This window comes from Talpa europaea (assembly GCF_964194135.1).
Source record: "Talpa europaea genome assembly, chromosome: 2".
Classification (NCBI taxonomy): Eukaryota; Metazoa; Chordata; class Mammalia; order Eulipotyphla; family Talpidae; genus Talpa; species Talpa europaea.
Genome location: NC_140068.1, coordinates 154,549,007 through 154,564,241, shown reverse-complemented (window position 1 = coordinate 154,564,241; position 15,235 = coordinate 154,549,007). Strand labels below are relative to the sequence as shown.

General features: G+C 48.2%; 2 protein-coding genes across 2 annotated transcripts in view; both read right to left on the bottom strand.

Annotated features, from left to right (window-relative positions):
* LOC311188437 (neurotrypsin-like) overlaps window positions 1-15,235 on the bottom strand; it is a gene marked incomplete at its 5' end in the record, with an annotated part of 261,456 nt that overhangs the window by 62,483 nt on the left and 183,738 nt on the right.
* LOC311186604 (THAP domain-containing protein 2-like) lies at window positions 6,162-6,822 on the bottom strand (the record flags this gene model as incomplete). Its single annotated transcript, XM_084257704.1, is given in 2 exon segments — window positions 6,162-6,713; window positions 6,715-6,822. Coding segments are annotated over 2 exon segments (660 nt in total).

The following is a 15,235-nucleotide window of genomic DNA, read 5'->3' as shown; positions in this document are numbered from 1 at the left end:
CCGGCGACCTCTGCGGCGCGGGTTCGATCCCCGGCTGCTCCCCGGCCACCAGAGGAGCGTCCCACATGGTGCGCAGACCTCTCCTGCCGCCCGCTGCTCCCCTCAGCAGTGTACTTTGGTCCTTCTGCCTACTCTGCTCCCCTCTATGGCTCTGGTGAATTCTCTCACCCTCCTGCGATTCTGACCCAATGCATGTATAAACAAAAAAAGAACGAACAAACAAACAAACAAATAAATAAAAACATGCCTCTATTAAAAAAAAAAGTTTCCTTTATGATCAGCCTTTTCATACCTCATTTCCTCTCGATTTTATCTCTGTGTTTCTTTGACTTTGTGTTACATGCTTTTATTCCTTTCTCCTTTTTTGTCTGGTGATTTTCGTCTAATATGTCATCATATTTTTTATGTTTACTGAGGTTTTTTTTTTTTTTTTAAAGATTTATTTATTTATTTATACAAGATTGATTGATTGATTTATACAAGCACTGGGTACAGTCAGAAGCACGGGAGGGTGAGAGAATTCACCAGAGCCAGAGCGGGGAGCAGAGCAGGCAGAAGGACCGAAGTACACTGCTGAGGGGAGCAGCGGGCGGCAGGAGAGGTCTGCGCGCCATGTGGGACCCTCCTCCGGTGGCCGGGGAGCAGCCGGGGATCGAACCGGCGCTGCAGAGGTGCGGGCAGCTTCTCAACCCAGCGCTCAACCTCTGCGCCACCGGGGAGGCCCTTACTGAGGTTTTTTTTTTTTTTTTTTTTTTTTTTAATGTTTATACAAGTACTGGGTACAGTCAGAAGCGTGGGAGGCCGAGAGAATTCACCAGAGCCAGATCAGGGAACAGAACAGGCAGATTGACGAAATACACTGCTGAGGGGAACGGGGGGCAAGGCAGGAGAGGTCTGAGCACCATGTGGGACCATTGTCTGCTGCCAGGGATGGAACCTGCATTACAAAGGCTGTGGGCACTTCAAAGTTAGAACATATAGGCAGTCCTGTAGTCCATCATGCAATAATCATTCAGTGCATTGTGAATATGGGACAGGTGTATACTCTGAGTCAAATAGTACTCAGGGCCTCCCCGGTGGCGCAGCGGTTAAGCGCTGGGTTGTGAAGCTGGCCGCGGCCTCTGCGGCGCCGGTTCGATCCCTGGCTGCTCCCCGGCCACCGGAGAGGGTCCCACATGGCGCGCAGACCTCTCCTGCCGCCCGCTGCTCCCCTCAGCAGTGTACTTCGGTCCTTCTGCCTGCTCTGCTCCCCACTCTGGCTCTGGTGAATTCTCTCACCCTCCCGTGCTTCTGACTGTACCCAGTGCATGTATAAACAAAACAAACAAAGAAACAAATAAATAAATAAACATGCCTCTATTAAAAAAAAACAAAAAACAAATAGTACTCAGTAGTACTCAACATCAGAGATGCGAATGGGAAGATAAAAAAATCTCCATGGGATCATACTGAGGAGTCCTCAAAACTACTCCAACATCACACATTTCAGGAGAATCCCTGCAACTGTAAAGGATATGGCAACGCTAACAAATGGTGCTCAAGACTCACTGAACATCAGAGAGAGAAATGGCACAAATGTGAAGAGTGTGGTGAATCCTTTTTTTGGCTTCCATAGCTCACTAAACATGTAAGATTTCACACTAGAGAAAAGTCTTACACTTGTCCACACTGTGGTGAAGCCTTTCTCTACCTGTGTCACCTTTCTGAACACCAGAGAGTTCATAATGCTGAGAAAACGTACAGATGTGAAGAATTTGGGAAAGCCTTTAACCAGCAGTCAAGTCTTACTCATCGTCACTGAATTCATACAAATGTGAAAGAAAAAGCTTATAAATATGAAGAATTCAGCAAAGCCTTTAAGCAGAAATCAAAACTTGCTCAACATCAGAGAATTCATGTAAGAGTGAAATGTTCAAAATGTGAAGAATGTGGCCATCTGTTTCACCGGAAGTCAAATCACTCTGCACATCAGAGAATGCACACTGCAGAGAAACCTGCCAATGTAAAGTGACGAGTGGTTTGTACGAATAGATATTTTGCAACCCCCATTTTCATGCTAGCACGATACTTTGAAGAAGTAAAGATAGGGAAAAGTAAGTTGTCATATAATAATCAACTCTAACTATACATTTCAAAATTGCAGTACACTAATAATTCAAAAACTTCACTGATATTTAAATCAGATATTTTCATGGAGCATAAACCAGCATTAAAGCACTAAGTATGTATTAGTATCATTTAAATGTCCAAGACGATGGATTGGGGACCAGTATAATTAAATTCCATGTACTTTTTGTCAGTCATACTTGAGATATTATGAACAGATGATGAATATAATTCAGCTCTAAATCAGTTCATTCTCTGGCTTTGTCCCCTTGTGTATGTGCAGTCAGACGTTTGATTTTTTTTTTGGTGCCTCAAACATCTGAGAGACCGTCCTAGTCGATGGATATGTTTATATCTAACTTGCAGGGTAAGTTTAGGACAGTAATGTGCCATGTCTCAGGAAAATATGAATGGACATGCTGCTTCTGGTTGACTCAAAACATTGATCTAAATCACCAAGAAGTGGGCCTCCCCAGTGGTGCAGAGGTTGAGCACTGGGTTGTGAAGCTGCCCGCGGCCTCTGCGGCGCCGGTTCGATCCCCGGCTGCTCCCCGGCCACCAGAGGAGGGTCCCACATGGCGCGCAGACATCTCCTGCTGCCCGCTGCTCCCCTCAGCAGTGTACTTCGGTCCTTCTGCCTGCTCTGCGCCCCGCTCTGGCTCTGGTGAATTCTCTCACCCTCCTGCGCTTCTGACTGTACCCAGTGCATGTATAAACAAAACAAACTAACAAATAAATAAAATAAACCACATCAGGTCTGACCTTTCACTTTAAAAAAATAAAATAAAATAAAAAATATCACCAAGAAGCGTTCTGGGCCTTAATGTTGCCGTTGAAGTCAGACAGAGGAACATGTCAAATCATATCACCAAGGACTCCTTGAGGAAATGCAGAGTTTATTAAAATCGTAATGTTTCTTTATGGTAGTAATAGAGAGATGAATATTATTTGATATCATTGCCAAAAGAAATCTTCACAGAAACATGATAGAACACGTGACTGCCCTGTACTGGGTATAGATTTTGTGCATGCACAGTAACTAAGTAATGACTCTGTTGACCACCAACTTAGGGATCCCGGTTTCAGAAGAATAAGAATGCTTCTTAAATGCCTGCATTTTTATTTTCAACATGGAGCATACAGTGATATTTAAATGTTTAGACTATAGGGCCTCCCCGGTGGCGCAGCGATTGAGCGCTGGGTTGCGAAGCTGCACGCGGCCTGTGCGGCGCCGGTTCGATCCCTGGCTGCTCCCCGGCAACCGGAGGAGGGTCCCACATGGCGCGCAGACCTCTCCTGCCGCCTGCTGCTCCCCCCAGAAGTGTACTTCGGTCCCTCTGCCTGCTCTGCTCCCCACTCTGGCTCTGGTGAATTCCTTCACTCCTGCGCTTCTGACTGTACCCAGTGCATGTATAAACAAAACAAACAAACAAACAAACATATAAATAAGTAAAACAGGCCTCTATAAAAAAATAAATAAAAATTAAAAAAAAAGTTTTAATTCATTCTTTTTTAATTTTTGTTTATTTATTTTAAAATTTATTTATTCAAGAACCAAGGTATAGTCCGGTAGCACAGGAGAGCGAGAGGATTTACCAAAGACAGGGTGAGGAACGGAACAGACAGACCAAAGTACACTGTTGAGGGGAGCAGTAGGCAAGACAGGACAGGTCTGTCCCGCCATGTGGGTAGCTACCTGGCCAGCCAGGAATCGAAGTCGTGCTGCAGTGGCTGCAGATTGCTTCATAGGTTGCGTGTTAACCACTGCGCCACCAGGGAGGCCCTGGGTAAATAACTTGTAGAAGTATATTGCTGACATATGAAATTTCCATTTTTATTTCCTTAACAAACCTCTGCACCGTTTTCCACAGAGACTGTCCAACTCTCATGGCCACCAGCCGTGGGTGAGAGCTCCCTTTTCTCTGCGCCCTCTCCAGCGTTGTTCATTTCACTCTTTTTTATTTGGACCATTCTCAAGTGTTGAGGTGGCATCTCAGTGTGGTTTTAATTGACATTTCTCTTACAGTAAATTATGGTGAACATTCCTATGTCTGTTGGACCTCGGAATTTCCTCTTTAGCGAAGTGTTTATTTCCTTTATCCTTTTCATTTGACTCATTAGTTGGTTTTTCGCACTGGGTGGGAACGTTACAAATTTTGGGATGAACCTCTTGTCAGATATGTTGCGTGTGTTTTATTCTGTAGGATGCCTTTCTGTTTCTGTGCTGGTTTCTTTTGAGTTCTAAAAGCTTTGAGATTTGGTGTTGTCCCACTTGTGAAACTTGCTTTTGTTTCCCTTGGTGTTGGGTTGTGTTCCCTCGTGCATTTTGCAGCAGATGTCCTGTAGTGTACCCTTTTCTTTTCTTTCAGTGCTTCATGCTTTGGGCTCTTATGTCCACACTTTTAATCCATTTGGAATTAGTTTTCTGTATGGAGTTTTTCTTTTAAAGATTTATTTATTTATGCATACAAGAACTGGGGTACAGGCCGGAGGTGTGGAGGGTGAGAGGATTCAATATGTATCACAACCAGACACAGAGTGAGGAACAGAACAGGCATACTGACTGAAATACACTGGTGAGGGGAGCAGCGGGCGAGTCAGGAGAGGTGTGCTGCACCTGGGGATCGAACTCATGCTGCAGTGGCTATTGAAACCTTCGTATGTTGTGCCACCAGGGAGGCCCTGTATGGAGTTTTGAATGGGTCTTGGTTCTTATTTTTGCAAGTCATTGTTCATGTTTCCCTGCACCATTTTTAAAAAATATGTATTTATTTATTTATGCATAGAAGAACTGGGGTGTAGACCAGATGTTCCGGGCTTGAGAGGCTGCACCAGAAAGAAAGTAAGGAGCAGAACAGGCAGATCCACTGAAATAAAGTGCTGGGGGAATCATTGAGAGGGACTGGTGAGGTCAGCTGTGCCACATGGGGGTCAGCTCTCTGGTCTGGAATAGCCTTGATAGCACTGACTCTTAACCCCTAGGCTCCAGGGGGGCCCATCCCAGTACTATTTATTAAAGAGGCTGTCTTGTCTGAATTGTGTGATTTTAGCTCCTTTGTCCAAGATTGAACTCTTCATATTTATATCATTTGCTCTCTGGGTTTTTAGTTGCCTTCCATTGCTCTGAGTTCTGGTTTTGTTCCAGTAAAATAATGTTGTGATTACTGTTGGCGAAATGTGATACTTACATTTTCTTCTTTTCTCCCAAGATTTTTTGCTATTTGGGACCTTCTGTGGGTTCATATAAATGTGGGGATTGTTCTATTTCCTTATAAAAACCATCCCTGGTATTTGGTAGGTATTGCATAAGTTTGTAAATTGCTCTAGACAATAAGGCAATTTATGATGTTCATTCTCCCCACCTAGGAGGATGGGTCATGTTTGTATTTCTCTGTGTCTTTTATTTCCTTTAATAGAGTTTTTTAATTTTCAGGGTTCAGGTCCCTCACCTCCTTCTTTCACTTGAATGGTACAGTCACAGTTATTTCATTCCTTTCTGTGTGAATGTCAATGGAAATGCCAGTCATTTCACACACGTTCTCTCTCATAGCTTGTTTATACTTCCAGAGAAATAAACAAAAAATGTTATCATTTATTGAATTGTAGTAAAATTTAAAAATAGTTGAACCTATATAATGTAACATTTTTTTGAGAAATTACACTCAAAAACAGTAACTCTTATTATAATGGATTCCACGTTGTATGTCTACCTAGTGGGTTTGAAGTATGCACATAATGTCACCCACAGGTCGGTTTCCTTCATAGTATTTGAATAATCTTGAATTCGTTGACAAGACTACGTTCATCCATGTAGTGTGTATGTGGTCCCATTTTTATTAATTGAAATGTAACATTATATACTGTGTCCTGTGTCTTTCCCTTTTTTAACCAAACCACTTTTTTTTTCGTTGTTGTTGCTTCAAGCAGAACTTTATTAAATACCCAATTTTGGCATAGTTTCTTTAAATGTCTTTATCTTTGAATAAAATGAAGGATAGGCATCAAGTTCTACGCAGGCCAATCTTAACTGAAATGTACACTTGGCTGCTTTAGATTTAGAGAATTGGTAAAATTTTATCTTGTTGATCTTGCTCAAGAATCTTGAAATCTTCCAAAGGAAGATTGCTTAAGGCAGTTGGTAAAATGTGCTCTGATGTGCCCTTATGTAATATGTTATTTGCTTCTAGATTCTTCACCAAGCAGGTGGCTTTGATCCATCTTCGAGTTGCTCTGCGTTCTTTTTGTAGGCAACTTTTCATTTTCCTTCTTAAGCTTGCTATTTCTTTTTCCAGTTTAATTATCCTCTTTTTTGCCTCCATAGGATTCCTAAAGGCATAACTATGTTCAAGTAGTACTTGCTGACTATTAATGTTTGATTTTAAATTAGACGGTCCGGCTGGAGTACAACTGATGTTTTTCTTCAAAAGATTCCTTGACTTGAGTTTCATAGACTTTATATGAGTACAAAAATCAAAAATAGTTGGAACAGCATCCATTTTAAGTCGTCTAGTTTGTCCTGTTAGGTCAAAACAGGAGGCTTCAAAGTGCTTTGAACAAAGAAAAGTGTGTTTTCCTGGCACAAAATTTTTGCGCCTAACCAGGCGAAGGAACCCATTCTTTTCTTCTTTTAGGATCCAAAGGAAACCTGTGGAAGCTGATGTTAATGTGCTTGTTGTAGGTAGTAGCACTGCCCGCTGCGGCGCAATTGGTCGGCATTTCCCTTTCCCCCTCATTCAGAGCAGTCTTAAGCCAGTTCTGAAGCGCTGGCTGCTACTTTTCCTTTGGGCACTGGCTGGGCAAGGAACTCAGGGGAAGGCCTACCGAGCTCATTGTGGGAGCCCAATGAAAGAAGGGGTGTGCTTGTGTCTGGGTGGTGGTGGTGGTGGTGGCGGCGGGGGTGGGGGGCCAGGGCCCAAACCATTCTTGTCGGCCGCAAAACGTGCTGTGCTCATTCATTTCGGGTCCTCTCTGATTCATTTTATTTCATTTTTTATTATTTATTTATTTATTTTATAGAGGCATGTTTTATTTATTTATCTGTTTATTTGTTTTGGTTTATACATGCACTGAGTACAGTCAGAAGTGCGGGAGGGTGAGAGAATTCCCCAGAGCCAGAGCAGGGAGCAGAGCAGGCAGAAGGACCGAAATACACTGCTAAGGGGATCAGCGGGCGGCAGGAGAGGTCTGCGCGCCATGTGGGACCCTCCTCCGGTGGCTGGGGAGCAGCTGGGAATCGAACTGGCGCTGCAGAGGCTGCGGGCAGCTTCGCAACCCAGAGCTCAACCGCTGGGCCATCGGGGAGGCCCTCTCTGATTCATTTTAGCTCAGATTTGTAGGTAAACCCCTGGTTTGTAATTTCGTGGGTATTTAAGGAAATGTTCACATGAAAGATAAAGTATATTAAAAGCTCAGAGAATTATATCTGGTTCGTACATGAGTCTAATGAAAGCTGGGGGAACGGGGTCTCCGTGGTGGGGCAAAAATCATGCACAGCACTGTGAAGCTGTCCGCAACCCCTGCAGCACGAGGTCGATGCTGGAAGGCCAGGAGTCTGCCCAGATGGCACAGCAGACCTCTCCCGACTAATCCGCTGCTCCCCTCAGCAGTGTACTTCAGTCAGTCTGCCTGTTCTGCACCCCACTTTGTCTCTCTGGTGACTCCTCTCACCACCCGCACCTCTGACCTGTACCCCAGTTGTTGTATGCATAAGTAAAAAAAAAAAACTTTAAAAATATCGTTTTTGTTGTTGTTGTAACTTTGCTTAGTATTTGATCATTACCCACAATTTCCTCTCCGTCTTTCATCTTCGTTTCTACTATGAATTTTCCAATTGTCCTGTCTTCTTGTACAGATATGTGCCCTGGGTCAGATTTGACGTCACTGAAATTATAGGGTCTACGGTGGTTTCCTTGGCATATGTGATCCTCTGGGCTCTGTGGGTACATTAGTCTGTTCCTGTGTAAACATGGATGTCGCTGTGTAAGGGCTTTCTTCTTTCTCAGAACCAGGTCTCCCCCCTTTTTTTAAAGATTTATTTTATTTTTTTCCTTTTTTCTTTTTTTTTAAGATTTATTTATTCATTTGTTTGTTTATACATACAAGCACTGGGTACAGTCAGAAGTCCAGGAGGGTGAGAGAATTCACCAGAGCCAGAGCGGGGAGCAGAGCAGGCAGAAACTGTGAATGAAAAGTGATGAGTTGTTTGTCCAAATATGAATTTTGAAACCACCAGATTTTCATACTGGAAACTTGAAAGAAGTGAAAATATGATTAAATGCTTTATAATGCAATTTGGATTCATATTAAGATATTGCAATACAGTAGGAAGTGAGAAACACTTTACATTCCTTAAGTCAGAAAATTGTTATGGAGCATAAGCCAACATGAAAACACTAAATATTAGCATAATTGAAAAGTCTGAGGGCCTTCCTGGTGGTGCAGAGGGTTAAGTCACAGCTCTATGAAGCTGTCAGCAGCCACTTCAGCATGATTTAGTCCCTGGCCAGGGAGCTGACAGATGAAACAGCAGACCTCTCCTGACTTACCTGCTGCTCCCCTCAGCAGTGTGTTTCAGTCAATCTGCTTGTTCTGCTCTGCACTCTGTCTTTGGGGAATCCTCTCACCCCCTACACTTCTGGCCTACCCCTTGGTTTTTTTTTTTTTTAATTCTTTTTATTTTTTTAATAGAGGCATGTTTTATTTGTTTGTTTGTTTGTTTTGTTTATACATGCACTGGGTACAGTCAGAAGCGTGGGAGGGTGAGAGAATTCACCAGAGCCAGAGCAGGGAGCAGAGCAGGCAGAAGGACCGAAGTACACTGCTGAGGGGAGCAGCGGGCGGCAGGAGAGGTCTGTGCGCCATGTGGGACCCTCCTCTGCTGTCCGGGAAGCAGCCGGGGATCGAACCGGAGCCGCAGAGGCCCGGGCAGCTTTGCAACCCAGCGCGCAACCGCTGCACTTCCAGGGAGGACAAACCCTTGGTTCTTGCATGCATAAATAAAATCAATCTTTAAAAAAATATATTAGACTTCAAGACGATGGTTTGGAGATCTGTATAGTTATTTTCTTTGTCCTTTTTTATTATCAACCATACTTGAGATATTGTGAAGAGACCTGATGAATATAATTCAGCCCTAAATCACTTCACTCTATGGCTTTCTCCTGGTATGTACATGGAGACATGTATTTGACTTTCGTGGGTCAAACATCTAAGAGACCCTCCTCCAGTTGATGAGTTTGTTTACATCTTAATTGCTTTGGTACATTTATGATGGTGTCATGTATCTTGAATGAAGAAAATCTAAATGGATATGCTGTTTGTGGGTGACTGAAGAGACTGATCTCAATCACCCAGAGGAGTCGTGGACTTCATTGTGGGTATAAAAGTTAGACAGAGAAACGTGCTGAAGTTCAACTCATTTCATCATTTTCTCCTTCGGGGAATACAGTAACAGTTTATTAATATCCTCATGTGTCTTCATGGTAGTAATGGAGACCATGAATATTATTGGACGTTGCTGCCAAAAGAAATCTTCACAAGCATGTGATGAAGGAGCAGGTGAGCTTTTCATAACAGCGTGGAATTCTTGTGCATTCACATTAGCTAAGCACAGCATCATTATGTTGAACACCGACTCTGTGATCCAGATATCAGAAGGTCAAGATGCTTCTTAAATACTGAATTTTGATTTTGATGAAATGTGTCTTGGTATCTGAGTGTCTTATTTAGACTATATGTGAACTTCTTATGTGTATTTTTTAAATAGTTCATACAAGAGCTGGGGTGCAGGCCAAAGGGGTGTGTGTGTGAGAGAGAGAGAGAGAGCGCGCGATGGGGAGGGTTCAGCAGAGACAGAGTGGGGCGCAGAACAGGCAGACAGAGAGGAATACACTGCTGAGGGGAGCAGCAGGCAGGACAGGAGAGGTCAGCCCTGCCCTGTGGGTCGCTCCCCGCTGTGGAGGGGCGGATAGCTTCTGAGTCAGCGCGTGCTTAACCCCTTCAGCCCCCGGGCGGCCCTGCTGAGCTCTCTTCCCTCAGAGCCCTGAGCCTGTACTGGGCCCCGTAGTTTTCCCGGGCCTCGCCCACCCGCCCATTCTCCTCAACCTCCACTCCTCCCACTTCCCGGCCGCAACCCCGCCCCAACGACGGCCCGACGGCCTGCGCAGGGCATTGTGGGAAATGTAGTCTCGCGCCCCCGTGGTTCCCGCGGAGGTTTCTGGGCGGGGCTTCCGCGATCTGCGCGTCCGGAAGTTTCGGCGCGTCCGGAGCGCTGCGGCGCCCTGAGGTGAGCGCGGGGTTTTGTCCCGGGAGGCCGGGCTCGGGGGAGCGGAGACGCCGGGCGGGTTGGGGAGCGGGGGGCGCGGGCGAGCGGGGCCCCGGCCCCATGGAGTCGGGCGCTTTGGAGCCGATTCCCGCCTGGGCGGGCGGGGGCGGAGGCCGTTGGGGAGAACGTCACGGCCTTTCCGGTTTCCCCGGCGCGGCCGCCCGGCCCTGTCCCCGGACGCTGCCCGGGGTCTTCCCGGGGCGGGGGACGGGGTCCCCGAGGCGGGGGCTTGGGGAAGCGCGGGTCCGCCTGTGCGCATGCGCGCTGACTCCTCTGGCCCCCCGAAAGTCGGGCGGTGAGGGAGGGGAGAGCCCGACGGCGTTTCTCGGGTTGGGGGTGGCCTGGGCGAGATTCGCGCACCCCAGGTGGGGCGGGAGAGGCCCGCGGGTTGCCCGGGGAGGCGGCCCTGTGTCGGGGAACTGGGTTTGCAGGGCGGGGGGTGGGGGGGAGTTCCTGGGGCGTTAGAGGCTTGTGGACTGAATTCCCGGGCGCGCTGCGCGTTCCCCCCCAGGCGGCGTCCTGCTGGCCGCTGCATTCCCGCCTCCCGCCCGCACGTGCGCGCCCAGGGGACGCGGCGCTGTCGAGAGTCCCGGAGCGGAGGGCGGGAAGGTCGTCTCGCTGGAAGTCGGGTCCACGCTCTGCCGCGACTCCTCAGCTCTGAGACGGTTGCTCCTGCGCGACCGTGGCGCAGGCAGTGGGCAGTGTCACCTTTTACTGAGTTGTGGTGAACCGTCCGCCCAGGCTCTGCCGCGCGTGGACTCGGGGCCGTTCCTGCCCTGCTAGAAGTGCCACCCGCTGCCACCCGCGGTGACTCTCTGGTGTCTCCAGGCAGCGTGTGGCGGGCTCTGGCCAGGAGACTCCGGACCCCGGCAGCCGCCTCCGTCCTCTGTGCTGGACCCCAGCGCCCCCCAGCGCCGCTCCCGAGCCCTCGCGCGTCTGTGAGAGCAGCGACCATGGACGAATCTCTGGTGAGTGGCGTGTTGGCTTCAGCTCGCGGTGCATTGACTATGCGAGTTCATCCCCGGACATGCACATGAGAAACACAGTTTTCTGCAGGGACACATTCCTCACCAGGGAAAGGTGTGGCGTAGGTCCAGGCCCTTCCCATGTCCAGCGTGCGTGGAGATGGGGCTCTGCCCTGGTGCTCCCGCAGCGCAGAGTCTGTACCCGGGTCTCCGTTGATGACGCTGAAGGTGTGGCCTGTGGCTCTTCACCCCGCTGGACAGAAACACTTCCCAGCTCTGCGCTGCTCAGGTGCGGGGTGAGGGAGGACGAGGAGGGGCCTGAGGACCCAGTGCAGATGGAGGTGAAGGAGCCACGAGTCATTTGAAAAGGACAACTGAATTTTTTTTTTTTTTTTTTTTAGATTTTTTTTTTTTTTTTTTAATAGAGGCATGTTTTTATTTATTTATTTGTTTGTTTTTTTTTATACATGCACTGGGTACAGTCAGAAGCGCGGGAGGGTGAAAGAATTCACCACAGCCAGAGCGGGGAGCAGAGCAGGCAGAAGGACCGAAGTACACTGCTGAGGGGAGCAGCGGGCAGCAGGAGAGGTCTGCGCGCCATGTGGGACCCTCCTCCGGTGGCCGGGGAGCAGCCGGGGATCGAACCGGCGCCACAGAGGCCGCGGGCAGCTTCGCAACCCAGCGCTCTACCGCTGCGCCACCTGGGAGGCCCGACAACTGAATTTTTAAGGTTTCTGTGCAGTTGCTGAAATCCTATCGTGTGTCCCAGGCCGCTCTGGGAGACTTTCATGCAGGCGTCAGTCTTGGCACGTGTGTCGTTGAGTCCACTGGGGCGTCCTTCCATCTCTGCCCCTGCTCTTCTCTCAGGGGGTCTGCAAACCCCTGGTGCCCAGCAGGCTCTTCAGAGACCTTTTATCTGGGCGTTGTGTCCTTGGTGTTGTCTGCATGCATTTCTAGTGATGCTTCCCAGCACCCTAAGTTGTTCCCCAGTCCAGTGACACTCTCCAGCCTTTGCCTTCCCCAAAGTTCCTGCCATGTTTGAGAACACCGTGTGTGACCTTGGGGAAATTCCATTTTTTATAATAGTTTCAAAGCTTCTTATACTTTTTTCTCTTTCTTTTACTTATTTTCCCTCCTCGATCTGTCATTGACATGTGGAGCACTAAAGCCTTCTGCTGAAAGAGTTGCCAGTTTTTTCCTACAATCCTAATGGGTCTTGCCCTACCCCTTGTTCCCCCTCTACCCAACCACCCTGGCCCATGGCCTGTCTGCCTCCCTCCCTGACTTCTCCACCCTTTCCCCTGTTCCCTCTGGTGGTCATCTTTACCTTCACATGACCCTGTTCAAGTTTGATTCAAGTATTTTGTCTATAAATGTTTTCTGGGTATTTATTTTACACAGATGAGTGAAGCCATCTGATATGTGTCTTTAGTGTTTGGCTTATTTCACTCAAGAATAGCACCTCCGGGGGCCTCCCTGGTGGGCAAGGGGTTGAGATTTAACAGTTGGGGCTGTCTGCATTCTCTGAAGCACACTTTCCATTCACCGGGCAGCCAGGGAGCAACCCACATGGCGCAGCAGACCTGACTGGCCTGCTGCGTCCCTCGTCAGTTTATTTCGGTCAACCTGCCTGTTCTGTTCCCCGCTCTGCTAAATCTCTCACCCCCCTCCCTCACACCTCTGTCCTGTACCCCAGCTCCTGTATGCATGAATAAATATTTTTTTAAATTTTTATATACTTTATGCAATTTTTTTTATACAGGTATGTTTTTGTTTATTTATTTGATTGTTTGTTTGTTTGTTTAAACAAGCACTGGGTACAGTCAGAAGTGCGGTGGGTACAGTCAGAAGCGCGGGAAGGTGAGAAAATTCACCAGAGCCAGAGCAGGAAGCAGTGCAGGCAGACGGACCTTAGTACACTGCTGGGGGGAGCAGCGGGCTGCAGGAGAGGTCTGCGCGCCATGCAGGACCCTCCTCCGATGGCCAGGGAGCAGCTGTGGATCGAACCAGCGCCGCAGAGGCCGCGGGCAGCTTCGCAACACAGCGCTCAACCGCTGGGCCACCGGGGAGGTCCTAAATAAATCTTTTTTTAAAAAAAAAAAAAACAGGGCCTCCCTGGTGGCGCAGCGGTTGAGCGCTGGGTTAGGAACCTGCACGCAGCCTCTGTGGCGCCGGTTCGATCCCCGGCTGCTCCCCGGCCACCGGAGGAGGGTCCCACATGGGGTGCAGACCTCTCCTGCCGCCCGCTGCTTCCCTCAGCAGTGTATTTCGGTCCTTCTGCCTGTTCTGCTCCCCGCTCTGGCTCTGGTGAATCCTCTCACCCTCCCGCACTTCTGAAAGTACCCAATGCATGTATAAACAAAAGAAACAAATAAATAAGTAAATAAAACATGCCTCTATTAAAAAAAAAATTTAAAAAAAAAAAAAAACAGACTTTTGGGCCAACCCGGTGGCACAGACATTGAGCGCTGGGTTGCGATGCTGCCCGCAGCCTCTGCAGCGCCGGATCGATCCCCATTTGCTCCCCGGCCACTGGAGGAGGGTCCCTCATGCCGCTCAGACCTCTCCTGGCGCCCGCTGCTCCCCTCAGCAGTGTACTAAGGTCCTTCTGCCTGCTCTGCTCCCTGCTCACTGCAACCTGCATGGGGCTCTCCGCACTTCTGTCAACACCCTCCTGTGGGCAGGAAGCCACACTCACATTCCTCCAGAAGGTTAGTGAGAGAGCTGCAAGCAGAAGTTGATTTTTCTTTCCCTTCCGAAACAGAAATATCACTCAACTCCTCTAACTTCCTAAGTTGACTTTGAGTGTAGGTGATGCAGCAAGCCCCAGACCTAGGATTTTCATATTGTCCTTGGCCAGTTATTACCAATGACTGTCAAATGTGTTCTCGGTGGTCTGGGTGTATCCCATGGGAAAATGCCTTTTCTCAGGGAGTGAAGCTTTTACAGTTCATTTGTGACTTCAATTTTAGCTGATTGTTGAATTCATACCATTCTCCGCTTTTAACTATCTTGTCTCATAGCAGAAGCTGTTGAATGTGGTCTGGGCTCATAAATTAGGTGTCTGATGTGATTGTCTTTATTCTGGTGGGTTGGGCCGGGAAGGGGTCACTTCAGTCGTGTCCAGTGATATCCTGGGGAGAAAGTGAATCCATTGGCCCTGGATTCTGTCCAGCATATTCAGTTCCTTTATTTTACATCCTAGGGAAGTGACATGATGGTCAAGGTTACAGTACTTCTTCTTAGTGGTACCAGTAGTCACCCAGATTTCTAAGTCACACTGCGCTCATACCAGGATTTGGGGGCTCTCTGATAGGAAGAGGGAGGCTCAGACCTAGGGCTCCACTGCCTGAGGACTCTGCTCCACCCGCTGCCTCTGTTTTTCTATTACAGAGGCTGTGAAAGTGGGAGCTCATTAAACAAAAAGATCAGGAGTTCACCCTGCATTTCAGTTCCCTTTTGGAGCCAGGGTGGAGGGCAGAGAAAGAAAGGTGTGCTGCTCCACAATGTGGCTGCAGACTTTGCAGCCATTGGGCCGGCCTCCCCCTGGGCAGGAAAGTGGACAGACAGGGAGTGCTCCCAATTTCAGGGGTGGCCCTACTGAGTGGCTTCCAGCACTTGTTACAAGAACAGTGAAGACCTCCTGGGCAGCTGTAACAGGCGATAGGCTCGGTGGTCTCAGTGGATCTTGAGCTGAATCCAGGACTGTACTGAGTGACCCCAGTCAGTGAGCAGTGCAAAGCAGTGGCCTCCGAACCTTCCTCTTCCCCACATCCCAGTCTCTCTGTGCTGGAGTCCTGGACAGGGCCCCAGAGCATCTGGCTCAGTGATGCTACTAAAG